The sequence below is a fragment of the Mus caroli genome, unplaced genomic scaffold, assembly GCF_978045245.1.
Source record: "Mus caroli unplaced genomic scaffold, Mus_caroli_1 scaffold_3, whole genome shotgun sequence".
Lineage (NCBI taxonomy): Eukaryota > Metazoa > Chordata > Mammalia > Rodentia > Muridae > Mus > Mus caroli.
Genome location: NW_028227258.1, coordinates 67,266,708 through 67,288,880, shown reverse-complemented (window position 1 = coordinate 67,288,880; position 22,173 = coordinate 67,266,708). Strand labels below are relative to the sequence as shown.

At 41.8% G+C, this 22,173-nt stretch overlaps 1 protein-coding gene across 1 annotated transcript; it reads left to right on the top strand.

Moving 5' to 3' along the window:
- Positions 1–14,621: 14,621 nt before the first annotated feature.
- On the top strand, positions 14,622–15,713 carry LOC147005536 (TD and POZ domain-containing protein 3-like). The gene has a single exon (XM_085835283.1). It carries the CDS (start codon positions 14,622–14,624, stop codon positions 15,711–15,713), a length of 1,092 nt encoding a protein of 363 aa, XP_085691409.1.
- Positions 15,714–22,173: the final 6,460 nt, after the last annotated feature.

Sequence of the window (22,173 nt, the reverse complement as noted above, 5' to 3'; positions counted from 1 at the left end):
TGATTGGAAGTTACATTGTGCTTATAGACCCCAAAGCTCAGGACAGGTAGAAAGAATGAATAGGACTCTAAAAGAGACCCTAACTAAATTAGCTATTGAGACCTGCGGTAAAGACTGGGTGACCCTCCTTCCCTTTGCGCTTCTTAGAGTCCGAAACACACCTGGACGTTTCGGTCTTACCCCTTATGAAATTCTACATGGGGGACCACCCCCCTTGACTGAGTCTGGCGGGATATTGGATCCCTGTGTTGACTCTTCCTCACCCTCTGCTCTGTTTACCCATTTAAAGGCCTTAGAAGTTGTCAGAACACAGATCTGGGACCAGATCAAAGAAGCTTATGCACCGGGGACTACAGTAGTGCCTCACGGGTTCCAGGTTGGAGATTTGGTCCTTGTCAGACGACATCGCACTGGCACTCTTGAGCCTCGGTGGAAAGGACCATATCTGGTGCTGTTAACAACTCCCACAGCAGTAAAGGTAGACGGAATCGCCGCCTGGATCCACGCCTCCCACGTCAAGAAGGCTCCTAGCCAGGGAAGAGGCAACCATGAAGACAGCTGGACGGTGGCAACTACTGACAATCCTCTTAAACTTCGCCTGCGTCGCGAGTGCCACCCTGAGCCTAGGGAACCATAACCCTCATGCCCCAATTCAACAGTCTTGGGAAGTGCTTAATGAGGAGGGAAACATTGTATGGGCAGTCACTTCAGTCCTTCCTCCTTGGACTTGGTGGCCTGATCTTACACCTGACATCTGTAGATTAGCAGCAGGATCTCCCAACTGGGACCTCCCCGGTCATACTGATCTTGTTAACCAACCCCCTGAACAGCGGTGTGTTCCGGGTGGGATAGGGAACATGATGGGATGTTCGGGGCAGTTCTACCGAGCTAATCTTAGAGCTGCACAATTTTATGTTTGCCCTGGTCAGGGTCGGAGCGGAAGGCTTCAACAGGAATGTGGAGGGGCATCAGATTACTTTTGTGGTAAATGGACATGTGAAACGACAGGGGATGCCTACTGGAAGCCTTCCTCTGACTGGGACCTAATCTCGGTAAAACGAGGTAGTGACTATGACAAGTCAAACCAAGGGGAAAGAAACCATTATAAATATCCAGATTGTGGGTGTGCTTTTAAAAACAGCCCCTCAGGACCCTGCAAAGGTAAATACTGCAACCCCTTACTTATAAAATTCACTGAAAAAGGGAAGCAACATCGTTTGAGTTGGCTAAAAGGGAATAGGTGGGGTTGGCGAGTATATATTACACCAAGAGACCCTGGGTTCATTTTTTCAATCAGACTGACAGTAAAAGAACTGGCGGTAACACCCATAGGGCCCAATAAGGTCCTTCTAGAACCGGGCCCCCCAGTCGCACCTGCTCCCCCAATAGTCCCGGCCGTACCAGCTCCACCAACTCCACAGCCCAACACAGTAGAACCCTCCCTAGGGACTAATACCCCCCTCATAAAGCCAACCTTAGCTTCCCCACCGCCCCTAGATACAGAGAGCCGTCTGGTCAGTCTAGTCCAAGGAGCCTTTTTAGTTTTAAATAGGACTAATCCTAATATGACTCAATCATGTCGGTTATGCTATGCCTCTAGGCCCCCTTATTATGAAGGAATTGCTCAGATCAGGACTTATAATACTACTTCAGATCATTCTCAATGCCTTTGGGGAGAAAACAGAAAATTGACTCTAGCAGCAGTTTCAGGGAATGGGCTTTGTTTAGGCCAGGCACCTCAAGATAAACGGCACCTCTGCAATCAGACCCAGAACATCCAGTCTAACAAGGGATGTCAGTACCTAGTGCCTCCCATAGACACAGTATGGGCTTGCAATACAGGTCTCACTCCTTGTGTGTCTATGTCTGTTTTTAATAGTTCCAAAGATTTCTGTATTTTGGTTCAACTTATACCTAGACTCCTGTATCATGATGATAGCTCCTTTTTAGACAAATTTGATCATCGGGTCTGCTGGAAAAGAGAACCCGTTACTTTAACTTTGGCAGTACTTTTAGGATTGGGAGTAGCGGCTGGAGTAGGTACAGGAACCGCTGCCTTAATTAAGGCCCCCCAATACTATGAAGAACTACGTGCGGCTATGGATGTTGATCTTAAAACTATAGAACAGTCTATAACTAACTTAGAAGAATCTTTAACTTCCCTGTCTGAAGTAGTGCTGCAAAATAGGAGGGGATTAGACTTATTATTCCTTAAAGAAGGAGGACTCTGTGCTGCCCTAAAAGAAGAATGTTGTTTTTATGTTGACCATTCAGGAGTAATCAAAGATTCTATGGCCAAACTTAGAGAACGCCTGGATATACTTAAAAGAGAAAGAGAAAGCCAACAAGGATGGTTCGAAAGCTGGTTTAATAAGTCCCCTTGGCTCACCACCCTCCTCTCCACCATAGCAGGACACTTAATTACACTTATGCTTTTGCTTACCTTTGGCCCCTGCATTCTCAATAAGTTAGTAGCTTTTATTAGAGAAAGAATAAATGCAGTGCAAGTTATGGTACTAAGACAACAATATCGGGTCCTCCAAGAGGCCGAAAACTCGCTCTAAGATTAGAGCTACTTACTAAAAAGGAGTGGGGAATGAAGGAGGAAAATTACTGAACTCTTCCTGAACTCTTCAACTCAGAGTCCTCCTACCCCTCCCATCTGGAGATTGTTCCCAGAACACTCCTGAACTTCTCACCCCAGAGTACATTCCTGAACTCTTCACCCCAGAGTCCGACCCCCTCCCAAATGAAAACTGTTCCAAGAACATTTTTTAGATAAGGGTCTTCTGGAACAAACCTAATCCAACCCCTCCCAACTGAGGACTGTGCCAGGAACATTTTTGAGATAAGGGTTTGAACAAACCTCAGAATGTTCCAATAGATCGGGTACATTGCCAAAATATAGGACACGACCCCTTGGTTACGGAAAGCCCCTTGGAAAAACCCTTGGCAAAAACCCCTTAGTTATGTAAACTTGTACTTTTCCTACCCTGCTCCCCCCTTGGCTTTTTTCCTATATAAGCCTGAAAAAATTTTTGAGCGGGTGTCTTTTCTCCTCTGCACCTTGCTTGGTGTATGAGTTTCGACCCCAGAGCTCTGGTTTATGTGCTTTCTTGTTGTTGCTTCATTAAATCTTACTCTCTACATCTTGAGTTCGGTCTCAGTGTCTTCTTGGGTACGCGGCTGTCCCGAGGCTTGAGTGAGGGTCTGCCCTCCGGTGTGAGGGTCTGCCCTCCGGTGGTCTTTCAAAGGCATCTTCAGTTTAGGTACTGGTGTCCTAAAACTTTGAAAGATGTGATGCCAGACTTTACAGGATTCTGATCTGAGGCTGAGGTTCCAATGTCTGAAAAGAATCTGCTGAAGAGTCACTGATACTAATAGTAGCAATAAGTCAAAGGGAGGAATCAAAAATCAAAAACAACGAATTGATTTATCCTGAGGGATGAGCAGCATTGGAGCCAGGCATACAAGACAGCTGGGGGTGGCTGAGCTGATTGAACCACTCTAGGTATCTCTGTGTCCTCTAGACTATAGTTCTAAGAAATGAAGAACTGAAGAGATGAGAGATGTAGGAAGAGATTTACACTTCATTTTACATGAGGGCGGTAATGACAAACCCTAATCTTTGATATCTGTTGCATGTATGTTGCAGTCTCTCCCCTCTCAGGACTAATACAGTAAGCATCGCAGTTCCATGTCTGAAGAGGACAAAAATCACCTGTGGAGGATGTACTCTATGAGGCATTGATAAGGTGAATCCTGCCAATTAAAGTGATTGAACTAAGAAGCGTTTAGGATATTTCTAAATCACAACCTTAAGTGAAAAATTATTTCCAGTGAGGTTTTCCTGAGGGGGACGTACAAGATCACCAACCAAATTGGGAGGAGTCATCACAAGATCTGTGGGTGTAATCAGAATAACACACTGGAAAAAAGAAAGTCACCTTAAGAGGTTTGGGGTTTTGCTTTCTGCCCACTATATAGAAGCTCTTCCACATGCCCTCCATTGTGTGAGCACTCACACTGCTAAGTTCTGGACAAACCACCTTCTTTAATCATGTTTATGGCAGGAATCAGTGTAAGACCAGCACAAGGGAAAGTAACAGATGTGCAGAGATTGACATTATGTCTTCATTTGTGGAAGAGTGACCCCAGTAATCAAAGTACACTAGTGATGGCCATTCTTCCTGTCTGGATACTCTGAACTTACATAACATGCAAAACTGAAGGGCATAGCTTTTAAAATTTTTTTCTTAAGATAAAGTAGTTAGATCCAGTTCAAATACAGACCCATGGGGTAGAAAAACATGCACCTTTAATATGAGTCTTGAGACAAGAAAACACACACCTTTAATCCAGAAATTGAGACTAAAAGAAACACCCTGAACTGGACCACACCTTCTGATAGGGGCCTATATAAACACATGGAAGAAGGAAGATTTGTCTCTTGGCCTGCTTGCTCTCACAACACTAGCAAGCTCATTTCTTCAGTGACATTAGAAATTACTTCTTCAGGATTCTGGTATATATTGAAGAACACCTGAGACTTCAAACTTTGTGGACTTAGTAAGTACTGGCTTTAGCAGCTGTTATATTAGCTGGACCTCTGCCCGTACTCTTTGGTTGGTAGTCCAGTCTTGGGGATAGTCTAGCCTGTTGAAACTGTTGCTCAGAAAATGGGCCTGCAAACCCCCTCAACTCCTTCAGTCTCTTCTCCAAATCCTTCATTGGGGACCACATTCCACCTCACTACTTGTGCTCACTGAAATGGTTTGTCCTTTGAGTAGAGGAAGGCTAGTGATTTGTTTGAGTTAATTTCATATCCAGCTCTGCTGAAGTTGTTTATCAGATTTAGGAGTTCTCTGGTGGGATGTTTGGGGTGGCTTAAGGATACTATCATATCAGTTGTAAATAGTGATTCTTTTTACTTCTTCCTTCCCAATTTGTATCTTTTTGTTGTCTAATTGCTCTGGTTAGGATTTCAAGTACTATATTGAATATGTAGGGTGAGGGTCCCTGATTTTAGTGAGGTTTCTTCAAGTTTTTCTCCATTTAGTTTGATGTAGGCTACTCACTTTGTAGACCAGGCTGGCCTGGAACTCAGAAATCTGCCTGCCTCTGCCTCCTGAGTGCTGGGATTAAAGGTGTGGGCCACCATGCCCAGTAGTATTTGTTTTCTTTATTGATTCTATTTCCATCTTTTGGCCTTATACATTTTTATTCATTTTCTTCCACTGTTTGTTTTATCTTCTGGGATTTCCTTAATGGATTTCTTTCTTTCCCCACACTGTTTGTATGTATTTTTATGGACTTGTTTAAGGGATTTCTTCATTTTCTCCTTAATGACCTCTATCACCTTCATACAGATTGTTTTAAAGTCTATACTTGTGCTTCAGCCATGTTGGCATGTTCAGGGACTGCTGTGTTAGGATAGCTTGGCTCTACACTAAACATAAAGTCCTAGCTGCTTTTGACTGTGTTGTTTTTGCTAGCATCTAAGATTCTGGCATTGCAATGGTTAAAGATTTACATCCTAATTTCTACATTTGTCAGTGTTGGGTAGCAGGTCTGTTCCTTGACAGGGAAAGTTGAATGAAATTTGATATCAGAGCCTGCAGGTGGTCCCCTTTTCTGGTGCTGAATGGTTATCCTTGCCTATCCTTGTTGATCAGCATTCATTACTCCAATGCCAGCCTCTGCCACACCTTCTGCATATCCCAGAAGGTTGAAATCTTCTCTTTGGATTATTTCTAGAAAAAAAATTGGTTCTAGGAGTGCCTTGCCTAAAATCCATTTCAAATGACCTTGCTTACCACAATTAACCCATCTGCCATTTAAATTTTTCTTAATACCTTTAGAAATTGCTTCTTTAAAATTAGCACCATGCACATGAGATACAATATCAGCTCTATTTCTAATCCATTCCTCTATTTGCTCTAATATTGCCTTTAAATATCTAATCACCCCTTTGCATTCTGAATTGGCATTTTCAAAAGTCAAAGCTTCAGTTTTTTCTGACTTCTGAATCTCATATATCCTATTTACAGCTGAAGTAAATCTTTGCAAAAAAAATCAGCGAATGCTTCTTTGGCCCTTGTATATTTGTAGTAAGTGACATAGACCACTTTCATGACCCTTCAATTTTGTCTGAAGAATTTAATACTGCTAGACTACATAACACCAAGGTGTAATCATCATATTCCAGCTGTCTTTGTAATTCAGCATTGTATGATGAAAAAAACTTCAAGTCTTTGAACAAATTGATTGTTTCAGATGATGGAAAGATCTGTCATGTTCATGAATCAAATGATTAATCCATAGATTCGATGCAATCTCTGTCCCAATTATCTGGATGGCTGCATATAGATATAGAATGCAAGTAGATCCACATCTTTCACCCTGTACAAAAATCAAGTCCAAATGTATCAAAGACCTTAAGATAAAATCAAGTACAATGAACCTCATAGCAGATAATGAGAAATAAGCTTGAACTCATTGTCAAAGGAGCCAGCTTTCTAAAAAGAATACAGATACTGTAGGCAGTAAGATCAAGAACTAATAAATAGGACCTGTTGGCTCTGAAAAGCTTCTATAAGGCAAAGAGGACTGCCATTTGGATAAAGCAGTAATCTACAAAATGCAAATAGATTTTTACTTATCATATCATCATCTGACTGAGAGTGAATTTCTGTCATATTACACACACACACAAACACACACACACACACTTACACATATATGTGTTAGTGTAAAGTACATACACATATATGAGAAAATCATGATACTTGAGAAAAAACAATAAGCAAATTAAAAATGGGTTATAGTAGTGTCTTAGCCAGGGTTCCTATTCCTGCACAAACATCATGACCAAGAAGCAAGTTGGGGAGGAAAGGGTTTATTCAGCTTACACTTCCATACTGCTGTTCATCACCAAGGAAGTCAGGACTGGATTTCAAGCAGGTCAGAAAGCAGGAGATGATTCAGAGGCCATGGAGGGATGTTCTTTACTGGATTGCTTCCCCTGGCATGCTCAGCTTGCTCTCTTATAGAACCCAAGACTACCAGCCCAGAGATGACACCACCCACAAGGGGCGCTCCCCCCTTGATAACCTAATAGAGGAAATGCCTTACAGCTGGATCTCATGGAGGCATTTCCCCAACTAAAGCTCCTTTTTCTGTGATAACTCCAGCCTGTGTCAAGTTGACCTAAAAGTAACCAGTACAAGTAGTAAACAGAGAACTCAGGGAAATATTCAAATGGCTGAAAATCACTTTAAAAATGTTCAACATTCTTAGATATTAGGGAAATGCAAGTCAAAGTACTTTGTGATTCCATGTTCCATCAGTTAGAATGGCTAAAATCAGTAACACTAATGACAGCTCATGCTGACTAGGATGTGGAGTAATAGGAACACTTCTCCATTGCTGGTGGGAATGAACATTTTTACAGCCACTGCATAAATTACTGTGGTAATTCCTCAGAAAGATAGGAATCAGTTTACCTCAAGACCCACCTATATCACTGTTGGGCATATATCCAAAGGATGCTTCTCTCTACCACAGAGATCTTGATCAACCATATTTATTGCTTCCTTATTCCTCATGACCAGAAATTAGAAACCTGACTAAAGATAATGTGGCACATTCTCAAAATTGTGTGTTACTCAGCTATTAAAAAAAAAATGGCAGGAAAGCCAGGACCCAAGGCCTGGGCTAAACCACAGTGCTACAATTTAACCATGGATCCAATGCTTTGAGATGGTCCACCCAACAATGTATTCCATCTGTGAGCTCCTAGAGGTCATGGAGGAGCCAAGTGCAAATGTAGTAGAGGCCTACTTTGTCTGGTCTCAGTGGAAAAGGAGTGTCTAATCTTGGAGAGGCCTAATGCCCCAAGGAGAGGAAGTGCTATGGGGCACAATCTGAGAGGCAAAGGGGATGGGGAAGGACTAAAGAAATCTGAGGTGGGGACTGTGATAGGGCAACATTTGGGATGCAAAGTAATAAAATAAATAATGAAAAAACAAGAAACCAGAATACAGAGAAAAGAAAGAGAGGAGGTAGGTTTTCCAGGAGAGTTTTTCAGAGACAGAGAGAAGAGAGAACAATGGAGACAAAGGTATAGAAAGATAGAATGATTCAGAGACACAGAAAGATCCACAAGAGTAGAATCGATTGTCAAATTTAATTTGAGGCCAGCAGAGCAGTTCAGGAAAAACTGACAGAACTCAGATTGAATCGTTTACCTGGAGAGGAGCCTTAAATCAACCAACCAGTGCTCAGAATGAACTAGGAAGGAATGAGCTTATTCAGATATAACTCTCAGATGCTAAAAAACATTCTAGGAGTAGAATAGATTTTATGGAAACTCAAAGCTTCCAGGGCTAGGCCAATGTTGGCATGTGGAGGCAGAAAGCCTCAGAGATGATAATAAATACAGATGAATAATAGTTATTTTTACAATAAACATGTTAGAAAGTCAACTGCTAGATCAACTCTGGAGGAAAGTCTGGTTAAGACATCTTCAATTTACGTACCAGTGTGCAGAAACTGTGACAGATGTGATTCTAGGTGTTTGAGAACTGGGATCTGAGTCTCTGGTCCTTCCCACCAAGTTCATAAAATAACCTGATGAAGAGTCACTGATGTTAATAATAGCAATAAGTCCAAGGAAGGAAACAAAATCAAAACAAATTAATTGATTTATCCAGAGGGATGAGTAACATTGGAGCCAGACATACAGGAGAGCTGGGAGTATCTGAACTAATTGAATCAGTGTAGTTATTTCTGTGTCCTCTAGACTGTAGGTGTAAGACACGACAAACTGGAGAGATGAGAGATGTAGGCAGAATTTTACACTTCATTGTACATAAGGGCAGTAATGACAAATCTTTGATATCTCTTCAATATGTGCTGCAGCCCTTGGACAGCAACAAAATCTCTCTTTTCAAGACTAGCAGAGAAAGCAAGGCAGTCCAAGTCTGTAAAGGACAGAACTCATCAGGGGAGAATGCAGAGTTAAGAGGTGAAACCTGCCAATTAAAGTGATTGAATTGAGAAACATTTAGAATATCCCTAAACCACACCCTTAAATGGCTCTTGAAAAGGATTTTCAATGAGGATTTCCTGAGATAAAGCACAAGATCACTAAACAAATTGGGCGGAGTCATCATAAGCTTGGTGGTTCTGATTAGAATAACACAAAGGAAAGAAGAGCACCTTCATAATTTTGGGGCTCTGCTTCCTGCCCACCATGTAGGAGCTCTGCCACATTCCCTCCAGTTTGTGAACACTCAGACTTCAGACCAGTTAAGGAGAACATTCCTTCCCTGATCATTTTTATAGCAAGTATCAGTGTAAGACAAGCGCAAGGGTAAATAAACAATCTCTGTGTAGAGATTGACATGAGCACTTTATTTATGGAAGATTGACCCTAGCAAACAAAGTAAACTGTTGATGGCTATTCTTCTTGTGTTACTACCTGTGGACCTAAGTACCATAAAAAACTTGAGGGCATGCCTTTTAAATATTTTTTGTTTGTTTGTTTAGGTAGAAGTAGATAGATCCAATTAAAAACCAGACTCTTCGGGTAGAAACACACACCTTTAATCTGAGTTTTGAAGCAGGAATACACCCACCTTTAATCCAGATCTCGAGACTAGAAGACACACCTTCAACTGGGCCACACCTTCTGCTCTAAGCCTATATTATCACCTGGAAGAAGGAAGCTAGGTCTTTGCTGCTTGCTGTCATCTTACACCCAAACCCATTTCATCACAGGAATTGGACCTCTTCAGAGTTCCACCATCTACTGAAGAAAACCTGAGACTTCAAACCTTGTGGACTAAGTAAGTACTGGCTTTAGCCATTGTTGGATTAACTGGATATCATCCTATAAGTTTTTCTCATGTATCCATTTTCTATTGATATTTTGGAATTCATTCTATATGTTCTCTACAGGACCCTGAATAATACCGATGTATTTGAAATGTAAATGTATAACATTTTCCAAACTCATCCAAAGTTCTATATAATAATTGTTGTGCTTTATGTAAAGAAAGCCAGGATATGTTTATTAGAACCAAATATGGTAAGAGTTGGAGGGGTGCTTTGGAGGGCCCATGCTGAGGCATCCCTTCCTCCTGTGGTACCAACCACAGTATAGAAGAGTGATTATTGTATAGATTGGTTTAATACAGGATTCCTGTAGAATAGTTTATTTAGAGCTTGGGAATGGGTATTGACTAGGGTGAGAAGAGAGTAGAGGGCAGAGAAAGGGGTGGGGGAAGGAAAGTAGAGTAAAAAAAAAGAGTATTCAGGCCAGAAACATGTGGAGGAAGAGGGGGTGGGGAATGGGTGAGAGGGAGAAAGTGGTTACAGAGTCAGGGAGAGTAAGAGAGAATATAATTGCAAGGAGGGGGTAAATAAACTGTTTTATAGTGAATCATGTGTACCTGACCAGGTGACTGTTGGATGAAGCCTAGTAAGAATGGTAACATTCTTTCATTTTGGATTTAATAATTCAAAATAAAAGGAAAAACTAGGCAGAGCCGATTGTGGAGCACGAATAGGGTCAGTCGTTATCTTTAGTTACTTCCTGCTGACTTTGAGATGATGAGTCTTTGGGAAACCAAAGAAAATGTGGATGGAGATGATGGTCCAGTCTTAGGAGAGTTGGCTGTTGCCTTGTTATCCAGGGTCTGTGGAACCATCTGTAGGTAAAAGGAGTAGGTCCAGTTGAAGCATCTGTGTCTGTGAGAGTAGATTGGAGCATGTGGGTTGCTTCTCTGGAGCTGTCATGGATGTTGATTTTGAGTAAAGTGCTGGACCTGACTTCCTGTTTCAAAATGCTGAAATATTGTGTGTGTGTGTTGGTATTAGTAATAGTACTAGTAGAAATAGAAGAAGGAGGAGAAGAAGAAGAAAGAGCAGAAAAAAATATATAGTAGAGAATAAAGTTAATTATGTGCTTTGGGAGAGAATTTTTCTTAGGTATACATTTGAAACTCTTAGGTCTTGGTGATTGGGGTGAAGGGAGTCCCAATGCTAGGGAACAGGAGAGGAATCCCATCTTCTAGAATAGGTCACAAGTGGGAATGTAGATTATTGACTGACAGGTGTAATTATCAAAATGGAGTGTGTTGGGTCCATGAGAGGAAAATCTGATTGCGTTTCTTGGAGCATATGTGTATACAAAAGAGATAAAAACAGGATGAACAGTCTTTAAGATGAGCTTAGGGAAGACAAAGACCTTTCCTAGAGCAGAAGGAGCAAGAAGGGCTTTTTCTTCTGCCTAGGAGACTGAAAAAAAAACATGTATAATTAAAAGCCTTTTTGAAATATGCATTGAAAAGACAATTATTGGAAACTGTAAAATTTGATGACCTTATGAATATGATAATTGATCATACCATTTAGCAAGAGAAACACCTTAGGTCTATAGTTTAAAAAAAACATCCAAAGGAAATTTATATTTGCAACTATGACAGCTGATAGTATAGATTTAGCATGAGAAACACTTTAAGTCTATAGGTTAAAGAAAATGAACTGAAACTTAAAGATTGTACTCGTGATTATAAAAGTTGGATCATATAGTGGAATGTTTTACAAGGGTTAGGCTAGTTTATAAGTACTCTATTGATTAATGTTAGGACAGTAGCGTAACAAGCAGAGGAAAAATGATGCATTTAGTCTCTGGTAACTGAGTTTAGAAAAGGAAGTAACAGAAGGTTATGTCTGTGAAAGGTTACATCTGAACTGTGTATCCTTTATTGTGAAACCGGAGAGTAAAGCAAACCTGTCTGATTTGATAAGAGATCTGGTAGTCTTAAGTAGTTAACAAATTGACTAATTAGCTAATAAGGTGGTAAATTACCTTGGGGTAACTAGAGGTCTGTTTTCTAGCTGTAGTTAGCTCAGCTGTCAATGTAGTTAGAAATTCGGGAAAAATAAACTATAATCTAGATGTCGTTAATCAAAATGACAGAGGTTGGTCAATAGACCACTCTGTAGAAGGTTTCATCAGGTCCCTGCATTCTCCATGACAACTCGGGCAGATTATGTGTGTCCATTAGGCCCAGAAAACAATAAGCAATTTTCTTGTGGAATAGGATCTGGGGAAATGACTCACCTTGTCCTAGGCAATATGAGAGATTTAACTCTCTGGGTATCCTCAGTTTGACAGTGTAGGGTGAATTCAGGAAGCCTCAATGCAATGGAGCTCTGTAAGTCATGGTTATCATAACACAATCTAGGCAGTCTTGTCACTGTGCCTACATCTTCTTGGAGACCTTGATGGGGAGGTTGCTTTGGGGGGTCTCTGTCCTAATAAGCTTAAACATTTAATGTTACATTTTAGTAGATCTCTGACAAGATTGAGAGCTAGTATCTATTAAGCATTTCTGAGTTAGGTGCCCCTTTGGAATCAGAGATGTGGATGTTAGGAGTGGATGTTCTCAGGGTATGGTAGGAAGAGGTAAATGTGCTGGGTCAGGGCTGGCAGAGAATGACAGAGGAGAGGTCAGATGGATGAGTGGAGAGGGGAGAGCCGACTAAGTTAAGATCTTTAACTTAAGGCAGTGATCTTTAACCTTTTTTACTGTTGTAAATCTTTAAATTAATATTAAAATTATTATTTACCAAGGCAGGATAGACATAGGAAACCCTAAGTCATTATGTTCTAAGGTGGGAAGGCAGTGAGGTAGGAATTGTCCATAAAAAAGATTGTGGGTGGTTATGGGACTGTCATTAACTAAGATGGCACTGAGGATACAGTCATTCACGTGACCTCCCTTAGCTAAAATGGCAATGAAGCAATAGCATAGAAAAACCTTATCTGCCCACGGAAAAGATGGCAGACACTCACAAGATTGCCCCAAACCAAGGTGGTGCTGAAGCTATAGCTCTGTTTAGAAAATGTCACATATTTGTTATCTCTTGGAATGGCAGAAATAATTGTTTATAAGCAGATAAAAACATTAAAAAGACAAACATACAAATGGACACATTTTGTTTGGTGGACAAGAGGCCACTGCTTTCTCCATAGTCTGCCTCTGTTACTGTAGCCAGAGCAGTGGGTCTGATCTACTCATTGAGCAGGTAAGCTGTTACACCTGGTTTAGAGCTGATACAGAAGAGAATGGAAAGAAATCCGAGAGTTGACAGTGGTGGTGGTGGGCGGCCCCAGGAGCAGAGAAGCAGAGTCAGAACTCAAACTGGTGTGAGCAGGGCACAAGTGGGGCAGGGTAAGACAGCAAGCACCTGGAGTGGGGCAGGGAGTAAGAGGCAGGGCCTGCAGCTGTGTTCTGTCTATCTGCAACTCTGCTCTAGCACAGCATGTTTTATGCCCCATGGTTTTGGGTCGGGCAGGGAGTAAACATGCAATAAAGAAAGCAGAGACAGGAGGCTAGCCTCAGCCACAGGGGCAATGTTAGAATCAAGGGGGGGGGGACACTGTTTCCTCAGTGGTTATCATACCAAAATCCAGGCAGTCTTGTCACTGCCTGTATGTAGGAGGGTGAGCAAAGAAGTAAAATGGCAAGATAGGGAGGTGGTGGGAGGGGACACTGCATAGAAATCTTTCCATTTATCTGGATGGCTGGTGAGAGACTTGTAAAAAAATTTAAGTGTCCTTAGAGAGCAATGAAGAGTCATTGCTTAGTGGATATTGGGGCCAAATGTAGCCTGTGAATTCAGAAGCCTTAAAGTGTGGGAGGCATCTCAGTAAGTATCCTGGCAATGGCGGCAAAGGCATATCCTTTCTGGGTGAGAGTGGCAGTTATTAATTTCCCTTATCAGCATCCTGAGGATAAGTTAACTAAAATAACAGGAGGGACAGATCACAACGATTTCAAGTAGTCATTTGGGGTCTGAGCTCAGGACAGTCCCTGAGTGGGTAGAGAGGTGAAGAATGGTTTACCCAGGCCTAGGGTTTCTCAGCAGTGAGAAAAGAAAAAGACACAGAGGAGAGAGGAAATCTCACTCACGGGAAAATGTCTTAAAATGAGGACTCATCAAAAAGGACAATCATAAAGACCGGGACTGTCTCCATCCACAATGATACTACAGGGTGGCTGGGAGTTCAACAGCCCTCCCTTGGAACCAGGAGACATTTACACTGACCAGTGTGGGAGACTGAGCTTACCCTTTGCTGGTGTTTGGATGGAGAGTTCTATCGAGTGATGTGTTGGATGGAAACTTCATGTGGAAGCGAATATGTTAACCTGCAAGTTTTAAATCTGAGTCACAACATCAGTGTTATAAAATGAAATCCAGGATATGTTTGCTAGAGCCAGGTATGGTGAGGTAGGGAGTGGTACTGTGGTGGGTCCATGCTGAGGCACCCCTTCCCCCTGAAGTATACCAGTCATATGACAGGATTAGTATAGATTTTGTTTAGAACATGGGCAGGAGAGTTTTGTAGGGGTGAGAAGTCAGGAGAGGCAGAGAAAGTCTGACCGAAAAAGAAGAGACGGGGAGAGAGAGAGAGAGAGAATCTAAAAGAAATTCAATCTAAAATCTAAATTATACCTATAATTGCATCCAACAGGAGGAAGAATAAGTAACTTCTAGTTCTTCTTCTCAGACCAACTTTAACCTCCAAACTATCGCCAGCAGAAATGGCAGGGGACATGGAATTCAAGAGCTGGAGCCACACACAGATCAATGTCCAGAAATTCTGCTATAATTGGACCATTAGCAACTTTTCATTTAGCATGGGGGCACATCAGAAAAGGATTATAAGCCCAGTGTTCTCATTAGAGGCCAATGAGGAAGTGGCATGGTGTTTGAGGTTGTACCCAAATGGGGTTGATGAAGAAAACAAAGATTACCTGTCAGTTTACCTGGAGTTGCTCAGCGCTCTGGAGAGCCCAATTCTGGCAAAGTTCGAGTTCTGGATCATAAATTCCCAGGGAGAGAAATATCAAAGTAGGAAGAGCTCCAATGTCCAATCCTTTCTGCGATACGAACACAGAGGATTCAAAAAGTTTCTCCTTCGAGGTCTTCTCCTCTCCCATCAGAATTGGTTTCTCCCTGAAGACCAGTTAACCATATGCTGCAAGGTGAGCATAGTTGGAACCATATTTGACATGCCTGGACAGAATGTGGCACCTGCAATCAAGGACCCAAGGCACATGTTGACAGATGATCTAGGGGAGCTATGGGAGAATTCCCTCTTCACAGATTGCTGCCTGCTGGTAGCTGGCCATGAATTCAAGGCTCACAAGGCAATCCTAGCAGCCCACTCTCCAGTTTTCAGAGCCATGTTTGAAAATGAAATGAAGGAGAGTCTAAAGAACCCCATTGAGATCAAGGACCTGGATCTTGATGTCTTTAAGGAGATGATGGGTTTCATCTACACAGGGAAGGCACCACACCTCCACAGCCACTCCATCGCCTGTGATGTGCTGGCAGCTGCTGACAAGTATGGCCTGGTGGGCCTGAAGGTCCTATGTGAGGATGCCCTCCTCAGGAACCTCTCTGTGAAGAATGCTGCACACACTCTGATCCTGGCTGACCTCAACAGCACAGAGAAGCTGAAGAGTCAGGCCCTGGATTTCATTGCCATTCATGCCTGTGAGGTTTCTGAGACCTCAGAGTGGGAGTCAGTGTTGGAGTCACATCCCCACTTGGTGGCTGAAGCATTCCACTCCCTGGCTTCTGCAAAGTGTTCTTTCTTGGAGCCAAATGTGGTCTCAGAATCTAGCTAGCTATGATCTACATCTTTCTTCCAGCAACAACAACAACAAACAACAGCAACAACAACATCTAGTGTTGTTACCAATGACTTCTGGTTAGACAATCATGTTGTTGAAGAATTTACAGTGAATCTGGGGACATGCAGCATGGTAGATGAGGATTTAAATCATCTGTAATATGTTAAAATAGTGGGGGGTGGGAAGGGCAGCACTACAATCTGGGATACTCTACCTGCCATCTACGCTTTTGATGTTCTTGATTGATTCTTGTTTGGTGTCTTGCAAACCAAACAATTCAATTAGGTGCTGGCCCTACGCATGGGCCAACTGAGCTTCTTTGAAGAAATGTATCTGCATTGGACTGAGCAGAAAAGATGACCATGGTCAGAGGAAAGGAGAAATCAAACATGAGTGTTTACTCATTACAGAAAGAAAGACAGTGTAGAGTTTCTTTTTAAAGACTCAGTTTGTGTGAACTCAGCTGCAAAAACAATTACTGCTCTCTCAGAGAACTCTGTTTAAGTTCCCAGCACACACAGAAGAATTTTCAACCACTTGTAACTGGTTATTCAGAGGACCTGAAGCCCTCTTCTGGTCTCCATGGCCACAAACCTCTCTGTAGACAAAACCTTAACCAAATAATATCTAATATGAATAAAACTTTTGAAGTCATTCTGGATTCCAGAGATGTTTGTTAAGATAAGTAATGTGTAGTCCAAACAGCCAAGCTCAGTTGTGGATGTTTATGCAGAACTCGTGCTCTGCCACGAGTAGTAGAAACTCATTGTGTTTTTTCTTGGAATTTAATCTTGGCAAATGAGAACTCCATTATCATGCTCTTATGACAACTTAGAAGAGAAGGCCAAAGTGGAGGGAGAGAAATGTTTGTGGGTCAACACATGCAAAAATCTTTCATCTGTTTTGAAAACATTTGAACGGATTGATTCATTACAGATCTATATATCCGAGGCTAATTGTTCTCAAATTTCTTAATGCTGGCACCTCTTGTAAGAGTTTTTCATTTTGTGGACAAACAGAACCATTAAAGTACTTTCTGGCTACTTCATAACTGTAATGTTGCTCCTGTTACAAATCATACTACAAATACCTGATATATAGGATATCTGATATTCAATCTCTATGAATGGGTCATTAGACTGCAAACGGGATGGGGAGTTACAATTTGAGTACCAGGGCTGCAGGCCATGCCTGCCAGCATACCAGGTGGACTGCTGCTTACACATCTTCTCTTACATCAGTTCTCCCAGACCCTACCCTACTTTCTCAACCCCACCTCTGTAGCATACCACCTGTCGGAGTTTTCATTGCTCATACTTCCGTGGACCACAGGCATCTTCCCCTTCTATCCTCCCTCCTCCTACTCCATGCACTGTTCCAGACCCCAAGCCACCTTTCCCAGAAGTGCTGGTCTTTCCATTGTAACAGAAATCTAAAGGCAGACCCACATTTCTCTCTTTGCTTTCTCACTTAAAATTTCCCTGTTTTCAAATGTTATATGCCCCAGTACAGGGGAATGCTAGGGACAAAAAAATGGGAATGGGTGGGTAGGGAAGAGTGGGGGAGGGTATGGGGGACTTTTGGGATAGCATTGGAAATGTAATTGAGGAAAATATGTAATAAAAAATTAAAAATTAAAAAAAAATTCCCTGTTTTCTTTCTCAGATGTATAGCAGGAAAATCTGCTGTGCTTCCTCTTTCCTGTAAAGTGCCAACCCAGGAGGATCACAAAAACTTCTTCCCTAGTCTTCCTTTCCCAAACATAGCCCATCATCTCAACTTCCAAAGGCAGCAGGCATTCACTAAGAACACAGCAAAAGAACAGGGCAGAGAATCACTTATGGAATTATTCCCTCCACCATGCCAACTTCATTCATCTAGGTTCTTTGGTAGAGCTATATCATAACAATAGCTGTACCCTTTCTTTCTGCCTGACTACATCTCTTGTGATTCCCACAGACAATTCTTTTGTAACCTCCCTCCCCCTAACTCCTTACTGTATTCTAGCCCCTAACTACAAAATGTACTCACTGATAACTCACTGACCATTCCTGTATGTGAAGCATGGAAGATGTCTATAGATCTCCCCTCTCCTTTACTTCCTGTAGAATACCTACCAGTCCAATTCCCAGGTCTATAGCAATCCTTCTATTCTAGGGTGACATCTCTTTCTTTCTTTCTTTCTTTCTTTCTTTCTTTCTTTCTTTCTTTCTTTCTTTCTTTCTTTCTTTCTCTCTCTCTCTCTCTCTCTCTCTCTCTCTCTCTCTTTCTCTCTTTCTCTCTCTCTCTCTCTCTCTCTCTCTCTCTCTCTCTCTCTCTCTCTCTCTCTCTCTCTCTCTCTCTCTCTCTCCCTCCCTCCCTTCCTTCCTTGCTTCCTTCCATCAGGAAAATGAAAATGAAAATGACTCTGAGATTCCTTCTCAAACATTTTAGAGTGGCTAAGATCAAAAACACAAGTGAGAGCTCATGCAGGTAAGGCTGTGGAGCAAATACACTCCCCCATTGCTAGTGGAAATGCTAACGTGTACAGTCACTCTGGAAATCAATATGGTGGTTCCTCAGATAACTGGGAATCTATCTACCTCAAGAAGACCCAGCTTTCCCACTCCTGGGCATATACCCAAAGGACTTTTCATCCTAACTCAAATTTGCTTAAATATGTTTGTAGCAGCTTTAATCATAATATGCAGAAACTGGAAACCTACATGACCCTTAAGAGAAGGATGGATGAAGAAAATTGGCATATTTACACAATAGAGCATTACTAGGTTGACATAAAAAAAAAAAAAAGACATACTGAATTTTGCAAGCAAATGGATGAAAATAAGTTTTTTCCTTAGTGAAGTAATCCAGTCCCAGAAATTCACACATGGAATCAAATCACTTGAAAGTGGATATTAGGTTTTTTTTAATTGGGTATTTATTTCATTTACATTTCCAATTGTATCCCAAAAGTCCCACACACACTCCCCCACCCACTCCCCAACCCACCCACTCCCACTCTTTGGCCCTGTCCTTCCCCTGTACTGAGGCATATAAAGTTTGCAAGACCAATGGGCCTCTCTTTCCACTGATGGCCGACTAGGTCATCTTCTGATTCATATGCAGCTAGAGACACGAGCTCTGGTGGTGTACTGGTAAGTTCATATTGTTGTTCCACCTATAGGGCTGCAGATTCCCCCAGCTCCTTGGGTACTTTCTCTAGCTCCTCCACTGGGGGCCCTGTGTTCCATCCAATAGCTGACTGTGAGTGTCCACCTCTGTGTTTGCCAGGCACTGGCATTGCCTCACAAAAGACAGCTATATCAGGGTCCTTTCAGCAAAATCTTGCTGTCATATGCAATAGTGTCTGTGTTTGGTGGCTAATTATGAGATGGATCCCCAGGTGGGGCAGTCTCTGCATGGTCCAGTTGATTCTCGATCTTACAGCACAAGCCATTGATATTCTGTTCAGGAATTTTTCCTCTGTGCCCATATCTTCGAGGCTTTTCCCCACTTTCTCCTCTATAAATTTCAGTCTCTGGTTTTATGTGGATGTCTTTGGTCCACTTATAGTTGAGCTTTGTACAAGGAGATAAGAATGGATTGATTTGCATTCTTCTACCTGATAACCACCAGTTGTGCCAGCACCATTTGTTGAAAATGCTGTCTTTTATCCACTGGATGGTTTAGCTCTCTTGTCAAAGATCAAGTGACCATAGGTGTGTGGGTTCATTTCTGGGTCTTCAATTCTATTCCATTTATCTTCCGGTCTTTCGATGTACCAGTAACATTCAGTTTTAATCACAATTGCTCTGTAGTACAGCTGGGTGTCAGGCATCCCCAGAGGTTCTTTTATTGTTGGGAATAGTTTTTGCTATCCTAGAACTTTTGTTATTTTAGATGAATTTGCAAATTGCCCTTTCTAACTCAGAAGAATTCAGTTGGAATTTTGATGGGGATTTCATTGAATCTATAGATTGCTTTCAGCAGGATAGTCATTTTGACTATATTAATCCTGCCAATCCATGAGCATGGGAGATCTTTCCATCTTCTGAGATCTTCTGCAATTACTTTCTTCAGAGACTTGAAGATCGTGTCATACAGATCTTTCACTTCCTTGGTTAGAGTCACACCAAAGTATTTTATATATATTTTTTGTGACTATTGTGAAGGGTTTTGTTTCCCTAATTTCTTTCTCATCCTGTTTGTCCTTTGTGTAGAGAAAGTTCACATATTTGTTTGAGTTAATTTTATACCCAGTACTGCACTAAAGCTGTTTATCAGGTTTAGCAGTTCTCTGGTAGAAATTTTTTTTTGAATTTTTTTTTAATTAGGTATTGTCCTCATTTACATTTCCAATGCTATCCAAAAAGTCCCCAATACACTCCCCCCCCACTCCCCTACTCACCAACTCCCACATTTTGGCCCTGGCATTCCCCTGTACTGGGGCATATAAAGTTTGCAAGTCCAATGGGCCTCTCTTTCCAGTGATGGCCTACTAGGCAATCTTTTTTTTTCTTTTTTTTTATTAGGTATTTTCCTCAATTACATTTCCAATGCTATCCAAAAAGTCCCCAATACACTCCCCCCCAGTCCCCCACCCACCCACCTCCACCCCTTGTCCCTGGCATTCCCCTGTACTGGGGCACATAAAGTTGGCAAGTCCAATGGGCCTCTCTTTCCAGTGATGGCCGACTAGGCCATCTTTTGATACAAATGCAGCTAGAGACAAGAGCTCTGGGGTACTGGTTAGTTCCTAATAATGATCCACCTATGGGGTTGCAGTTCCCTTTAGCTCCTTGGGTACTTTCTCTAGCTCCTCCATTAGCGGCCCTGTGATCCATCCAATAGCTGACTGTGAGCATCCACTTCTGTGTTTGCTAGGCCCTGGCATTGTCTCACAAGAGACAGCTATATGTGGGAACTTTCAGCAAAATCTTGCTAGTGTATGCAATGGTGTCAGCGTTTGGAAGCTGATTATGGGATGGATCCCTGGATATGGCAGTCTTTAGATGATCCATCCTTTCTTCACAGCTCCAAACTTTATCTCTGTAACTCTTTCCATGGGTGTTTTGTTCCCAGTTCCAAGAAGGGGCACAGTGTCCACACTTTGGTCTTCGTTCTTCTTGAGTTTCATGCGTTTAACAAATAATATCTTATAACTTGGGTATCCTAAGTTTTTGGGCTAATATCCACTTATCAGTGAGTACATATTGTGTGAGTTCCTTTGTGATTGTGTTACCTCACTCAGGATGATGCCCTCCAGATCCATCCATTTGCCTAGGAATTTCATAAATTCATTCCTTTTAATAGCTGAGTACTCCATTGTGTAAATGTACCACATTTTCTGTATCCATTCCTCTGTTGAGGGGCATCTGGGTTCTTTCCAGCTTCTGGCTATTATAAATAAGGCTGCTATGAACACAGTGGAGCATGTGTCCTTCTTACCAGTTGGAACATCTTCTGGATATATGCCCAGGAGAGGTATTGCTGGATTCTCTGGTATTATTATGTCCAATTTTCTGAGGAACCATCAAACTGATTTCCAGAGTGGTTGTACAAGCTTGCAATCCCACCAACAATGAAGGAGTGTTCCTCTTTCTCCACATCCTTGCCAACATCTGCTGTCAGCTGAATTTTTTATCTTAGCCATTCTGACTGGTGTGAGATGGAATCTCAGGGTTGTTTTGAGTTGCATTTCCCTGATGATTAAGGATGTTGAACATTTTTTCAGATACTTCTCTGCCATTCAGTATTCCTCAGGTGAGAATTTTTTGTTCAGTTCTGAGCCCGATTTTTTAATGGGGTTATTTGATTTTCTGGAGTCCACCTTCTTGAGTTCTTTATATATATTGGATATTAGTCCCCTATCTGATTTAGGGTAGGTAAAGATCCTTTCCCAATCTGTTGGTGGTCTTTTTGTCTTATTGACGGTGTCTTTTGTCTTGCAGAAGCTTGCAACTTTATGAGGTCCCATTTATTGATTCTCGATCTTATAGCACAAGTGTTTGCTGTTCTATTCAGCAATTTTTCCCCTGTACCCATATCTTGGAGGCTTTCCCTACTTTATCCTCTATAAGTTTCAGTGTCTCTGGTTTTATGTGGAGTTCCTTAATCCACTTAGATTTGACCTTAGTACAAGGAGATAGGAATGGATCAATTTGCATTCTTCTACATGATAAATGCCAGTTGTGCCAGCACCATTTGTTGAAAATGCTGTCTTTTTTCCACTGGATGCTTTTAGCTCCCTTGTCAAAGATCAAGGGACCATAGGTGTGTGGGTTCATCTCTGGGTCTTCAATTCTGTTCCATTGGTCTACTTGTCTGTCGTTATACCAGTACCATGCAGTTTTTATCACAATTGCTCTGTAGTACAGCTTTAGGTCAGGCATGGGGATTCCACCAGAGGTTCTTTTATCCTTGAGAAGAGTTTTTGATATCCTAGGTTTTTTGTTGTTCCAGATGAATTTGC

What these genes read in the sequence shown, in the direction of transcription:
- LOC147005536 (XM_085835283.1), top strand. Translation starts at nt 14,622, where the DNA reads ATGGCAGGGGACATGGAATTCAAGAGCTGGAGCCACACACAGATCAAT.